General features: G+C 34.6%; 1 protein-coding gene across 1 annotated transcript in view; it reads left to right on the plus strand.

The window, feature by feature from the left end:
* ADAMTS19 (ADAM metallopeptidase with thrombospondin type 1 motif 19) overlaps positions 1-15424 on the plus strand; it is a gene marked incomplete at its 5' end in the record, with an annotated part of 238706 nt that overhangs the window by 133884 nt on the left and 89398 nt on the right. The window contains 2 exons of the mRNA XM_081036202.1: positions 5189-5329; positions 7020-7170. Coding sequence (XP_080892328.1) covers positions 5189-5329; positions 7020-7170 — 292 coding nt within the window. The remainder of the gene's footprint in view (positions 1-5188; positions 5330-7019; positions 7171-15424) is intronic.

Below are 15424 nucleotides of genomic sequence, written 5' to 3' on the forward strand. Positions count from 1 at the left end.
GACACTAGTTTCTTTTAAAAAATATTAATGTATTCATAAGAAACTATGGCATTTAAAGTATTGTACAGTAAGACAAAGAGTTAAGGGGCAGGAAGTCAGCTGGACAGACATTACAACATCCAGAAGTGAAGAGAATCAGTACTCATTTTGCTTGGCAGCAGTTGTAGTCGGGAGGGAGAGATGATGGGTAGAGAGTTTTAAGGAATATAGAACTAACAGGATCTATATGAGGGCAGGGGATAGAGTGTGCCAACCCCAGTAGATAGTAAACTTCTTGAGGGCTGGAACTGGATCTTAATTCATTTTTACAAGTGTTTTTCGAATTGCTAGATAAACTCATTATTTCATATACAGCAAAGTCAAAAAGAATTTTTTGTATCTCAACTTTTTTTAACCTGTGATTTTTTTTTACCTTGTTGAACTGCTTTACGTTGCCTTTTGACTTGCCAATAGAAATACATATTTAATTATTTTGTGCAAGTTGAAATGATTTAAATTATTGAAAATATAAAATGTAATGAAAATATCTTGTATTAATGTCGGGCTTTTTTCCATGAGGACACAGCAGTGGAACCACATCAAAGTAGATACAGCCACTGAATTGTATGAAATTGTCATTTTGTGGAAATATCATCCACTTCCAGTTAGATATCATCCACTTCCAAAATACACATTATTTTCAAATATACATGTCACTAGGGAGAGGGTAAGGTGAAAGCTATATTGATTTTTTTCTTACTTAAATTGATTTTTCTTCATAATACATGGCTTTTAGTGGGAACTATATCCTGATAAAGTGTTTAATATGTTCAGCACAAAAATACTTACTCTTTTAAAGTATCAGTGTTAACAAATCTGATCTTTTCCAAATTATCCAAAAAATGTGAGTGAATTCATAAATGTTCTCTAACTCTTTAAACATCAAAAGGGACCATCTTCAAACTCCAAATGCTTCTCCAGCTTTCCGCAGGATATCACAAAACTTCCTGGCAGGGACTTTTAAACAAGTTGAGAAGTTTTATAAGATAAAAATATTTTCTCAGTTGACTTGACAACCATGTACAATGTTAGTGGAGAGTTTATTTGCCCAAGGCTCTTTGTCAAAATGAATTTAAACTGAGATTATTAAAATGGAGCGCAGTTGCACAGTCTGAGTGAGGTGTTGCTAATGTCTTACTTCAAGAAGTTTTCCATACAATGCATGCGATTTGGGGATGGGACGACATATTAAAGGTGCATTTCTGCTGACTGCGAGGACACATTTAAAATTATTCGGAACACAGTAAACCATTTGCCTAAATGGAGAGTTCCGATCCAGAAAGAGAAGCACTCTAATTTGGTGGTTTTGAGGTCTCTGCTTGACCCTCAGACGGCTTGGTTCCGAATCCCCGGCTCCACAATTAACTCAGCACCTTCCTCAGCTGTACAATGGAAGTCATGATAATAGAAACACGATGGGGATATTGTGAGGAGTAAATGATATCATCATTGTACATGATTAATATAGTGACTGGAACAGATTCACGATTAATTGTTTTATTTCAAATCTGTGGAATCAGGACTAAGCAATGTCTCCTGATGATAGTTCCAGATGTGTGGTAAAAAAAAACCACAAAAAACCTCTGTCCCCATGTAACGATAACCTTTTCTGTTTCAAGTTAAATAGCTTTAGGAAAATTTAACTAATGGTAAACAGTGCTTGAATCACCAGATCTCTCCGTGGCTGTAGCTAATTTCTTACATGAGAATCAGGATCCCAAAAGGAAAATGATCATCTGGATGAGACGTTGTAATCTTCCCAATTTGGAAAAATCACATTACACTACTTTTGGGGAAATGTCCAAATTGCTAAATCTTGGAAGTAGTCCCTCTTCTTCTCTCAAACGGACACATTATTTAAGAAGTTTTTATTATTTCTGAAAATGACCAGTTGCCTTTCAAACATAATAGCATTTGTGTATGGTTTGAAAGACTGCATACCACAGATGGAAGAGTTGAGCGTGTTCCACATGGCAAGTGGCTGCTGTCACAGGGTCACCCAACGACTGTGCTGCAGCCAGAATCTCTGGTGGAGGTGAGACAGTGATGCCGGTAGGGCTGCATCAGAACCGTGCAGTTAGAAATGCATTAGGCATCTTTATTCCTCCGTGGGATTGTGCCATATTTACAATTTCTTATTTTAATTTAACATCCGAACAAAGTGAATTCTTGCCGTTATCATCTACTTGGTTTTCCTTAAGTCCATGACTTTCATCAAAGGCAGTAAATACAGTAAATTACCTTTAATGATGTTTATCTCTTTGTGTGTGTGTGTGTGTGTGTGTGTGTGTGTGTGTGTGTGTGAGTGTATGTGTTTTGACAAATTAGAATATAAGATAAAATTTCTCTGATTTACTGCCCCAATACAAAGAACAGTTATGCATTCCTACTGTAGGCCAGCATTTTGCCAACCTTTTATATCACGCTCGTGTAATATTCACAGTCAGGCAAGTACCGTGTTTCCCTGAAAATAAGACCTAACTGGAAAATAAGCCCTAGCATGATTTTTCAAGATGACATCGCCTGAACATAAGCCCTATGTTTGCGTCTTTTGGAGCAAAACTTGATAGAAGACCTGCTCTTATTTTCGGGGAAACATGGTATTTTAAACAAGTGAGAAAATCAAGGCACATTTTATTATTATTATTATTTAACTTGTATCTGTTCACATAAATAAGGAGATATAGGATTCAAATCTCTAACGCCAACATTTTTCACTCTACCCCCCAGTAACTGAACTGGCCTATACCTCTATCAGCTCTTATTTTTTCTCTTTATCTTCAAAGTATGAAAAACACATATCTTTCTATTCTCTTTGTCAGTCATTCTATTAATGTGTGTTGATACAGACCCTATTTAAAGACATCAATTAGACTAGAAAAGAAAAATACGATTCGTCATATAGCTGAGTTTTTCTAACACCAAAAGCGAAAAATAGTATTCAATAATGTGGTTTTCATTTTATTTAAACCATAATTTTCACAGTCTTGAAAGTTAGGAAACATAGTGAACTTTCACTTCATTACTTTTATTCATAAATTAATTAATTTATTCCATGTATATAATTTCTTCTTTTAAATATATTAAATATAATAATTTGTCTTCAATTTTTAATTTATTTTGGTGAAAATGTAGTTCGATAGTCTTGAGAATTTTTATTTTTCTTTGAGAAAATTTAGTTGTGGTTTTCCTTGGCAAGTTCTATAATAATTCCTTTATTAGTGTTTTAAAGTATGATAGAGGTATTTTGGTTATTCAGAATTTTTTATTATGAAAGACTATTACATAGATCATTGCACAGTGAGAAAAGGAAACGTTTGACTCTCTCCTGCTATCATCTCAAACTAGGATGTACAAGACCAAACTTTCCTTTTTCTGCTTCTTCATTATTAACCCTCACTCACAACCAATTGTTTTAATGGCCTCATTATGAGAATTTACAGGAGGCTGTATGAAATTTTTAGTGAAATAGAAGTGATTCTGAATGATCACTTGGTTCAGCAGCGAGGCATGGTTTATAGAGTATGATTCCAATATGCCAGGATCTCAGAGAGATGAGTAAGTCCCTATCCTCAAGAAATCGCAGTGAAAAACAAAAGTGTATAATGCACTGTAGGAAACGCTGTAACAGTGTTGTTTGCATGGACCCTATGGTGGGAAAAACAGGTCGTACACATACATGAGGTGGGAATTAATAAAAGAAAACCTGCTGAAGGTAATCTACATGAATCTCGAAAATTAAGTAGAATTTATCCAGGTGAAGACATTGAAGGAAAGGCACGTGGGACAGGACAGGGGAGGGAATGGAATTCATAGACGGCAAATGTGCAATGGTTAGTCACATGATTCTAGAGTCAGCCACCTCAGTTCAAACATCACCACTTGCCACTTTTTCACTGAATACTCTTAGGAAAGTTACTTCTCATCAGCAGAGTGGGTGTTATCATAGTTCCTACATCCTAGAATTAACTCAGTCTTATAAATCCCTTTGAATAGTGTCTGATGCATAGAAAAATGCTAAAGAACTATTAATTACAAGAGAATAAGAAATAGCATAATGTTTGAGAAACTAGAAATCATTGGATATTACTGAAAAGAAAATGCAAAAAGTGGGGTGGAAGAAGGTGAAAAGGCTATGTACAGTGTTAAACAGCTGGAAATTACATGTAGGCCATCAGAAAGCAGGGGAATGGCCATCCAATTGCATTTTAAATAGACATCACCAAGGCAGAGTAGGAAGAGTAAAAGGGAGAATGTTGGTAAAGATTAGATGCACAGAACCCAATTAGAATGCCATAGTAATTGCCCAACCTAAATTATTTTATAATCCTCTTTAATAGTAACAAAAGGAATTGAAAAGAGATGACAGTTGAGAGAAATATTTAGACCGTAGAATTGGCAGGGCTTGCTCTTAACATTTATTAAGTAACGTAGCCTGGGTGATAATTTAGGAGAGGAAGGAATAAATTAGGATCTAAAGACTCTTGCTTTGGGAGAGTGGGTGACTAGCAAAGGCACACAAAATAGCAAGAGAAGAAGAGAATACAGGAACAAACAGGTTTGAAAGAGAAAATAATGAGGGCAGTTTTTAGACATATTGAATTTAACATTCTTTTAGCACATGCTAAGTCAGAGTTTTAGAATTGAATTCCACCTTAAGAGAACAGATTCAGGATTCAATAGAAAAGATAAAGATGACCGTAAATGTGAAGGTTTCCCAGAGACAGTTTATTATGTGATGAGTGGAAGAAGATGGTCCGATGAAGCAGATGGGGAAAATAATAGTTTAATGTGGTTTCAGATTTGATAAAAGGTATGAATAAAGGATCTCCAGGAAAGAACAAGAATCTTATGTGGTTGAATAGAAACTTACTATTTTTATGTGTTTCGTACATACTACTATGTGAAACCTATATCTATAGGTTATTTACCAGATTGATTGGGAAAATGTCTTTTACAAAATAAAAATATTTACTTTTAATCTAGAGAGCAAATTTTAAAAATAAATCAATCAGAAATCTATTATTTTAACCTTTAAAACTAACTTTTCTCCCATTATTTTAAGTATGTAGCTGTTATTTGCACTTATAAAAAGCTAAAAAAAAATATCTAACATCATTTTTAAAATTTTAATTATATTCCAAATCAGCATGGGCATTCATCATGACAATGACCACCCATCATGTGCTGATGGTCTTCATATCATGTCTGGTGAATGGATTAAAGGACAAAATCTTGGTGATGTTTCATGGTCCCGATGTAGCAAGGAAGATTTGGAAAGATTTCTAAGGTACTGAGGTCACTTACTATTGTTGTATCATGAATGTTTGCGTGTGCCTGCTTCCTCTCCACCAGGGAAGGTGGTGTGGCAGAGCAGAAAGGACACTAGGTTAGGAATCAAGGTACTTGGTTCCACTTCTGGCTCTTCCATTGACTCATAGTGTGAATTGGGACGTATTATTTAACCCATCTGCTTCTTAATTTCCACATTTTCAAATACAAGGATGGGCAACATGATTTGTAAGGTTGAAAAATTATTATAACGATAAACTCTGTCACTGTATTTAATTACCTCTTCACAATTTCCCAGTGGAAACATTCTCATTGCTTATCATTTGGCACATCTGTTGTTACCACAAAGAACCTCTTTCACAAAAGCTCCACCTTTTCATTGTGATACTTCTCAACTCTGACTCTTTTTTCATTACTACATAATTTTCACCATTATAAATAGTCTTCGATTCTCTTCCACCATCAAGAGCAATAACACTTAGCTTCTGCCTGGTTGGAAAAAGAAATGAAAAATGTTGCTATTGTTCTAATTTTCATTTTCTTTGTTTGAGAGGCAATATGAAGTCACATTTAATTTTTGTTGCTAAACTACCCAAGTTATATGTAATAAACTATACTTTAAAAAATACTTTAAAAATCTGATGAGTTCTTTGAATGCTGTTTTTTAATGACAGTTGAATATTATGAGAAATTACATTAAATCCCAATCTTTGTCTTACCATTCTATATGTAATATGTATATGGTGATGGAAGATCTAATTTTCATTTTAAAGCCCTTGTTCTTTACTTATTCCTTTGGTAATAGAAGGAGCAGCTGAAACAGTAGGTGATATGCACAGTAGTGAGTGAGTGGGTGAGAGTTGCTTAAAGTATCCAAAAGTCAGAAATAGAGGAATACCTAGCTAGCTAATTTCACTGCACAGATCAGTTTCATTCATTTTTCCATACTATTTAAGTTGGCAAGCCTATTTTTTCTGCTAAATGAATATTGAAATATACTAAAACATAATATATTATCATAACTCTGCTCTGAAATATATGCAATATAGTCTATGCATGCTCTTTGTCATGACAGTGTAGACAACGGCGCTCAGAGCATGTAATAGTTTGAACACACCACCTCACTAGAACAGTGGCCCTTCCGTGGGTGCTAATGAGTTCCTTTGTCTGCCTTCACGTGAATCAGAACTATGATAAAATTAAATGTCACCTCATAAATGGAACTTGTATTACAATGTCAAGTACAAACATATTCGTACTGTGAATACTCCCTAGAGAATGCTTTCTGTAGTCTTTCAGTCCCTGAATGCAGTTGATTTCTTACCTTCACACATGACTTTTGGGCAAGTTAATTTCTGAGTCTGAGCTTTTTCAACTTATAAATGTGTAAAACAGTAAACCTCTCCCAATATTATGTAGATTAGCTGAGTTAATCCATATGAAAGACCTTTTATAAACCAAAAAAAATTTTGTTACCTTGAACATTATTATTCTTAGGATTTCTTAAATAATTGTAAATAAATGATTCTCATATTTGAAATAATTTCTATATGCATTGAATAGAAGAGCTTATCAATAATAGTAAGAAAATGTTTTTAATATTATGCAGTGTTTCCTGTTGCATGCTAATGATAACAACTTTTGACATCATTAAATTCAAAATTTTACACCTATCTGCGTATTGCCAGGTCAAAGGCCAGTAACTGCTTGCTACAGACAAATCCCCAGAGTATCAATTCCGTGATGGTTCCCTCCAAGCTGCCAGGGATGACATACACTGCTGATGAGCAATGTCAGATTCTCTTTGGGCCGCTGGCTTCCTTTTGTCAAGAGATGCAGGTAAGGGTTGTGTCCAGGTGGGGTTTACAAAGTGTATGTTCACATTCACTGTTTACAAGTATTGTCTAGAGGAGAGGAGGACGACTTTGTTTTAGAGTTTGTGGCTCAAAATCACCTCAATCTTGGAACGAGGGAATTTTCTAAGAAAAGATTTCTGCAGTTTCTCCCCTTGGCACTTAGGCCGTGATAGAAATAAGGTGTGGGCCTTTAATTAATGAGGAATGACCCAAGAATTTCTACTTTGAAATGGCACTGAAGTCAGGGAAATACTCGCATTATGCCATTTCAGTTATCCTATTTTGAATCTCTTACTTTCTTACATGGTAGGAAACGGGGTGAAAATGTAATAAAAGTGGTATATGAATATGTAATTGTGGACGAAGAGTTATATCTTTTAACCCTGAAAATAACATGTTAAAAATATGTGCTATAGGAACAAAAATTAGAGGGTACATTTTTAAATAGTTCAACTAGAGGAAAAGTGTAAATGTATGATGGCAAACTAAGCAGTGTCTGTATGTGAGTATTCAGTCATTAATTTCTCAGGCGAGTTGTACTAGTCTAGAAATCTGAGGTCTGAAGGAGTGAGCAAAACGACCTTCTTAATTGATGTAAGACTTTTAACTTTATTTACCCTTCTTTCTTTCTTTCCTTCTCTCTTCCTACTGCCCATCCCCTAGCTGCCCACCTCTTCCAAATACACACACACACACACACACACACACACACACACACACACACACTTTGGGTTTCAGGAATAAGCTGATAGCCATATTTAGAGTGAATTGGTAGCTGTATTTCACTCTTCCTAAGTTTCTATGATTGGGTCAAAGGAGTTTGCTTTTGTTGGAGATAGTACTGTTTTGGATTACGGGCAACGTAATTAAAATCCATTATAAGGAAAAGAGTATAAATCTATTATAAAAAAAGGAGCATTATGACATATTTTATGCTCTCACTGCTGTGTAGTTCTTATTAAAGGAGTTGTTCACTAGTTTGTTTCTTATTTTTCTCTTCTTAATTCCCCACACTAGTGTGTAAGCTCCCAGAGGAAGTTTCTTTAGCATCTAGTCCAGTGGCTGGCACATGGTAGGCACTCGGTGAATATTTGACTTGCGATTAAAATGAGTGAATGTATAAAGGAGTTAGAACTGCATTAAATATGATGTATGAAAGCATGTATAGACTGTACTACTCATCTGGCAATAGTGGAGCTCAAAAGGAACTGGTGCGAGTGAGTGATTGTGACCTGATACCCAAGGGCGTACATGCGGCAGGATCATGGATGTGTGGAATATGACGTCAGGCGTGATGATGACAGCAGCAGCCAGGCTGGTTCTGCGATCTGTTCCTGATAGCTCTCTGTTCTCATCTACCAGTCTTCTTGTCCACTCTACTGTCACCTCCAGACCTTTAGATAATCAAAAATTGGGTCACAATCGTCTTTCTTAAATCTTCAAGGTAAAATAAATGTTTTGAGATACATAGGGTTGGTGTTGTGGATAGACACTCCTACACTCTGAGATTATCATTGTTCTAGAAAACAGAGTAGGCTATGCATGGTTACCATTGTAGTGTTGTGTAGGAGATCGTTTCAATTTATGCAGCGTAGAGAATTGATAGAGCTGATGAATGGAAAATGTTCATGTTTTATCAAGTAACCCAAGTGTTAGGAAAACTCAGCAAATATTCAACTACAAACATGATATTGGTAAATTTTAGATTATTTTACATAAACGTTATTTTTAAAAGCTTTTATAATGATATAGTGCAGTTAGTTAAACTTTGCTAGTACCATTCTACAATATTTTGACTCGAAAATATATGCCACAGTGTGTAAATCAATTATGTTTATGATCCATTTTGATTCTTATAACAATTATATGCTGGAGTTAGTATTCAATCCTATTTTACAAATCGACAATTTTATCTGCTATAAGCATCTACACCATCAGGGTTAAGAAATATCTTAATCGATATATTTTTCTAGGCATTTTGCTCTATTTGTTTGATTATTTCTTGCTGACTTAGTGGCATGGATTTTTTTTTTTCCACCTCTCAAAGTATAAACGGTTTTAAGGGATCTAGGTTTCTCAATATCCTCGCAAATAAAATTAGGCTTTAGGTTTTAGTTATCCAGAAGTGTTCTCCTTTTTTCCCCTCAAATTATATGTAGGTGACATTTTTATTTATAGAATTAGTTTTTCTCTAGTCCTATCTGTCAGTATCTTTTTCAAGGACAATTTAAAACATAATGCCAGAAAGAATTGAGTTGTGGGAAGCCAAGGAAAAACAGTGCCTCTGAGTCTGGGTTTGGTTGGAGATCTCTGGCTAGAGAGGCAGGAAGCCTGGGTTCTATCAGTGGTTGTGCCTTTTATTAGGTGTTAAGCTCAAAGCTCTTTTTCTTTCTAAGCCACACTCTGTAGAATGGGAAGTGGGACTACATTATCCTACAGAGGCTCTTAGAGCCTGGACATCTGTGATTCCAAAATACTATTCTGATACTGCCCTTGAAAATCATCATTTCCATCCCAAATTAGTGCAGCGTGCAGTGTGGGAACTAGATAAACTGATCGATCGATTGATCGATAGATAGATAGAGCCATTGAAGAGATTATTTACAAATTCAATCTCTGATTTGGCAAATGTTTATTGAATTCCCAACTACTTTCCAGGCACTGCCATATGCACTAACAATAGAGCAGGAGAAAAGGTCCCACCTTCATGGAGCATACATTTTAGTTTGGGGAAATAGACAATAAGCAAATACATACATAATATATCTATTGGTGGTTAAGTGTTTTGGAGAAACATAAACTCAGATAAGATGGTTAGGGAATACAACCAGGAATGGAAGGGTGGGAATGGTGCTATTTTATATGGGATGATCTGGGAAGGCTTCCTGTAGAAGTTGGTATTTGTTTAGAGATCTGAAGGAAGTGTGATACCAAAACATGCATTTATCTTGGAAGGAAGATAACAAGAGGAAATAGAAAACAAAATACCCTGCAATGGAGTTTTGGTCATATTTTAAGTTTAAAATGCCCATTAGACATCCAAGTAGAGATGAAAGTAGGTCCGGGATTGATAGTATCAGGAGGATAACTTAAAAATATAAGAGGAAATAGTTACAAGTGTAGAAGATTGAATGGTTCTACTTAAGTCACACACATACACCATCAAGTGGATACACGTGGAATCACCACATCTACCAATCTGGCATCTAGACTACACAAAATAAATCTCTTAGAAAGCAAGCTCCATAGCCTCAAAAGAGTTGTCAGTCCTTTTTTTTTTTTTTTTAATTAAATTTATTGGGGTGACAATTGTTAGTAAATTTACATAGATTTCAGGTGTACAATTCTGTATTACATCGTCTATAAATCCCATTGTGTGTTCACCACCCAGAGTCAGTTCTCCTTCCATCACCATATATTTGATCCCCTTTACCCTCATCACCCACCCCCCACCCCCTTACCCTCTGGTAACCACTAAATTATTGTGTCAGTCCTTTTAATCACTGTACCTCTAGCACCTGAAAGAGTGCTCCATAAATATTTGTTAAATTGAATAAGTGAATACATTGAATGATGGAATAGTGATTCTCAAATTTCACCCATATAAATAGTTGATTCTTAGATAGAAATACACATACTCATTTTATTGCAGTTCATGTTATTGAGCTTTGCAAATGTGGGTGTTTTTTTTTTTACAAACTGAAGGTTTGTGGCAATCCTGCATCAGGCAAGCCTACCAGCGCCATGTTACCAAGAGGCTCAGATGACGCTTAGCATTTTTTAGTACTAAAGCACTTTTTAATTAAGGTGTAGGTACATTGGTTTTTAAGCATAATGCTATTACGTGCTTATTAGACAACAACATAGTACAAACACAAGTTTTACATACACTGGGAAACCACAAAAAATTGCAATATTTGCTTTTTTGCAGTGGCCTGGAACTGAACCCACAATATCTTCAAGGTATGCTGGTATAGAACATGTCAAGATAACATGAAGATAACCTTCTAAAAGATTGGTTTAACCAACTTAATTAATCCATTGAATTCAATAATTCATTAATTTCATAAAATACTAATTTATGGCTACATAAAAACCAACCTACAAGGGCAGATAACTTGTTTCACAACTTATAATAAGTTAATCAGGCATCCTTATCACCTGCATTTCCAATCAATTATAAAGAACTATCAGGCTGCATGGAGTGAGGATTCCTAGCAACTTTTCAACATGTGTGTTTCTGGTAGAATCTTAAAGACAAGAGCAGTTGGTCTATAGTATTTGAATTAGCCATTGCTCTCCCATACTTGTAAACAGTTATGAACAAGCACTAGAGACTCCAACCTACCATACATGCTGCTCTAACTTATGATATAAATTTACCCTTAGGATAGCAACCTACATCTGCAAAATGTTGCCAGGCATAGCTGTTAGAAGTGCTTGGGAAACATCTTGGCCCCGTAGTTATAAAACATCTTTAACAGAAAGGTCTTAGTGAGGGGGCGGGTGGGAGAACTTTTAGGAACTAAAATTTTCAGGTTAGAGATCGTTCATTCAAATATAAATGTGTCCCGTCAAAGTACATCAATTGATCAAAGTACATCAAATGATTAACCTCTCTGTTTATTTTGAAGAGTCTAAAATATTGTAGAGAAATAATTTGCTTTAGGCATTTTTAAAAACAAGTTCCTGGGTGAATTTTTAGTAAATGATATGTGCAAATAAAAGCATGCAAGTTAAGCTACATCATATCCATATATGTAAGAATCAGAGATTTTAAAGTTATTGACATGCTTGGTTACATTAATTAAATTCCTAATATTGCGGTAACTTTGTATTCCAAGGAAAAACCCAACTTAGTCATGGTACATTGCATTTTTTGTGCATTGCTGGTCAATAGCTGGTTAAAATTTGTTTAGCATATTTAGATCTAAGTTAATAAATGAGGTAGATCACTATTTTCACTTTCTTTTAAAATTCCTGTCTGGTTTGGGTATCTTAAAGTGTGTTCAAAAGTGTTCTCTCTTTTTCTGTTCTCTAGAGAGTTTGTGTAAATTGAGAATCTAAGTTTCTTGAAAGATTGTTAGTTACACTCTTGTGGTTATAGAATTATGGTTACAAAATACTTAAGCTTTTCTATTCTTGGGTTCATTTTAGTAAGTTTTTAAAAAATATTTTTCCATTTTTTATATTATCAGCTTTATTGGCATAAAGTTCATAAAGCCTTCCTATTTCTGTTTAAACTTTACATTATCTGTTGTTATGCCTTCAGTTTTTATTTCTAACAGTGTTTATTTTTGCCTTCTGTTTTTTCTTGATAATTTTCAATTTGTACTACAAAGAACTAGATTTCAGTTTTTTATTATTTCTTTTGAGTCTTTTTTCCTATTTTTTAATACCTCTCTTTCTTCCTCTCTTCCATTTTTAATAATACTAAGGTGTTCTATGATGGCAAAGAGTGTTTTTGAAAATATTATCCCATACTGAATCACATTTGCAGTCAAATGTTAAGTTATTAAAATTGTGTTTTGGAAGATACTATATGGAAGAACAAAGAGTTACATGTTCAAGATTTAATTGTTACTTCCATCTACTTAAGTTTTTTTATTTTAGCATAAATTTTAGAACATCTTAATGGAACTGTGTACTCTAAAGAAAGACATGGGTACAAGTTTTCTTTGAAGATAAATTTTATTATGTTTATACATGGACAATTAATCTTCCATTTAAATTGTTTAATTTAAAATATATAGTATTTTCATGTAAACACTTTAAAAGCCTACTTGAGATAAGCATCCAGATTCATATTATATGCTTTTAATAGTCTTTTCTTACTATGGAAGAATCAAAAAGGGATATTGTATTATTTTTATTAGTTTGCTAGGAAATGCTGAATTGTACATTTCTGCCCTGGATTCCTAAGCAAAGCATCTTAAGTTTTAAAGTTCTTTTCTTAATTGATATATTAATGGTTTCAGCAATTAAGTTAAAAAAAAAATCGACTCTGGCCTGTCGAGTAACATATGGAAAGTGTTTGGTTCTAACAAAATACCCAGTTCTGCCCCTCATTATCTTAAGAAAGGGTGTGATGTTACGTAGCTCTTGTATCACACATCTGAGAGATTCCACTTCCCATTCCAATTCTTCAACATTTTCTTGCTCTACTTTTGACAGTTTGGTTTGAAATTCTGAATCAGAGTTATTTTTCAGAATGAGGCTATGATTTACTTACCATAAGATCCCTAGACCTGCAGAACACAAAGTGTAAAGAGATCTCCTCTGTGAGAGATTTATTTTACATGACTGTGCTTATCTTGAAAAGCTGCCAAGTTTGCTTTTATGCTCTCAGTGCCTCAAGTGGAAATCAATTAAAGTACCTGCTGTTTTGAATAGCAGATAATGGTGGAAGGTCAGCATTCAGACCACCAACAGTGTTCAACAAGCAAGTATTATTCTAAAACTACAGCCCAGAAGATTGGCTTTTTAGTTCAATATACATTGGTTAACTAACGAACTGGACTAAAGTAATTCATGTTATCACATAACTAAGTTTTATTGAGTTTTAAAGCAAAATTCTTCCTTGGTGGAAAATTCAGCATTTGACCCCATAGTTATAAAACATCTTTAACAGAAAGGTCTTAGCGAGGGGGTGGGTGGGAGAACTTTTAGGAACTAAAATTTTCAGGTTAGAGATCCGTTCATTCAAATATAAATGTGTCCCATCCACAAAGTACATCAAATGATTAACCTCTCTGTTTATTTTCAAGAGTCTAAAATATTGTAGAGAACTAATTTGATTTAGGCATTTTTAAAAACAAGTTCCTGGGTGAATTTTTAATAACTGATATGTGCAAATAAAAGCATGCAAGTTAAGCTACATCATATCCTAAATATTATAAGATGTACTTGTACGAGATATGACAGAAAAGCTATCTGTCACAGCAGATAAAATAATGCAAATAAAATATATCATACTCTTGCATAGACTGTTAAATTTTTAAGAGCTTACAAACATTTCAGAAATCTAAATATTTAAATAAAGAAAGGATAGGAAAATAATATTTTGGGAGTTGTGACAAATCCAGTACTCAAGTTGTAATAGAGCTGTTTAAAACGTTAGTTTAAATATGTCTTTCCCAAAGTATTTAGTAGACTTGGGTCATAAGTTAACTTGAACTTTGCAGTGATTTTTAAGTCTGTTTTAAACACGATTGCCAGAGTAGAATTCCTAAAATACCTTATTTATCTTATCAACCTTCTGGTCAACTGCTAAGTGGCCTCTTATTCCCTCCAAATATGGATCCCTTGTCCTTCCTGGTATTCAAGATCTGGGTCTTCTATCTTTAAAATCTATTCACTACTCCCTTCCTTCTCCCATGACACTGGTCTTCTCACCCTTTCATGACCGTATCTTTCACATTTCCACTTGTTCTGTCTTTACTGACCTGTTCGCTTCCACCCTCTTCTCCAAGTACCTGGATAAGTAGTAAAACAATCATCTTCACTATTGATTGCTCTGATCACCTTTAAATATTCCTCATGGATTTCATACTTCGGTGCAATTTATGAATAGTATGCTTGTCGCTAAAAAACTTAACCATCAAGGAGAACTGACTCTGGGTGGTGAACACACAATGGGCTTTATAGATGATGTATTACAGAATTGTACACCTGAAATCTATGTAACTTTACTAACAATTGTCACCCCAATAAACTTTAATTTAAAAAACAAAAAACAAAACAAAAAAAAACTTAACCATCTTATAGAAAGTCCTTAGGACATGCCAGTTGTGCCTCTTTGTATCTGTCTCTGGGCTGACCACAGTGATAGCTCTGGCATCGATTTCTGATGGTCCTCCCTCTTGAATTTCCCCAGAACTCTTCTTTCATTATGTCTTGCTGCTTTATCCCAGTGCTTGTTTTTATTCCTTTCCACATTTCCTTAGAGAAAGTTCACTGTGTCCTGGAGATCTAGAAGTCATTCATACTGAGGTAAAATGACTGATAATTTCCAGAAACATATGCACTGAGCGTCTCTGTATTGTGTCAAGGGCCAACGCTATGTAATGGAATCAGGAAGCACTAGCCGTGGCATAAGTGACAGTCTTTAGGAAGGAGGCATTGAATTTATACCATAAGCACATCACTTTAATTCTTCCAGCCTGGTTCATATGATGGTACAAATATTGATTTTTTAGTTTGTATTTTTCTGTTGTAGCTACTTAATGTTATGTAAT

The sequence above is a fragment of the Rhinolophus hipposideros genome (assembly GCF_964194185.1).
Source record: "Rhinolophus hipposideros genome assembly, chromosome: 23".
Classification (NCBI taxonomy): Eukaryota; Metazoa; Chordata; class Mammalia; order Chiroptera; family Rhinolophidae; genus Rhinolophus; species Rhinolophus hipposideros.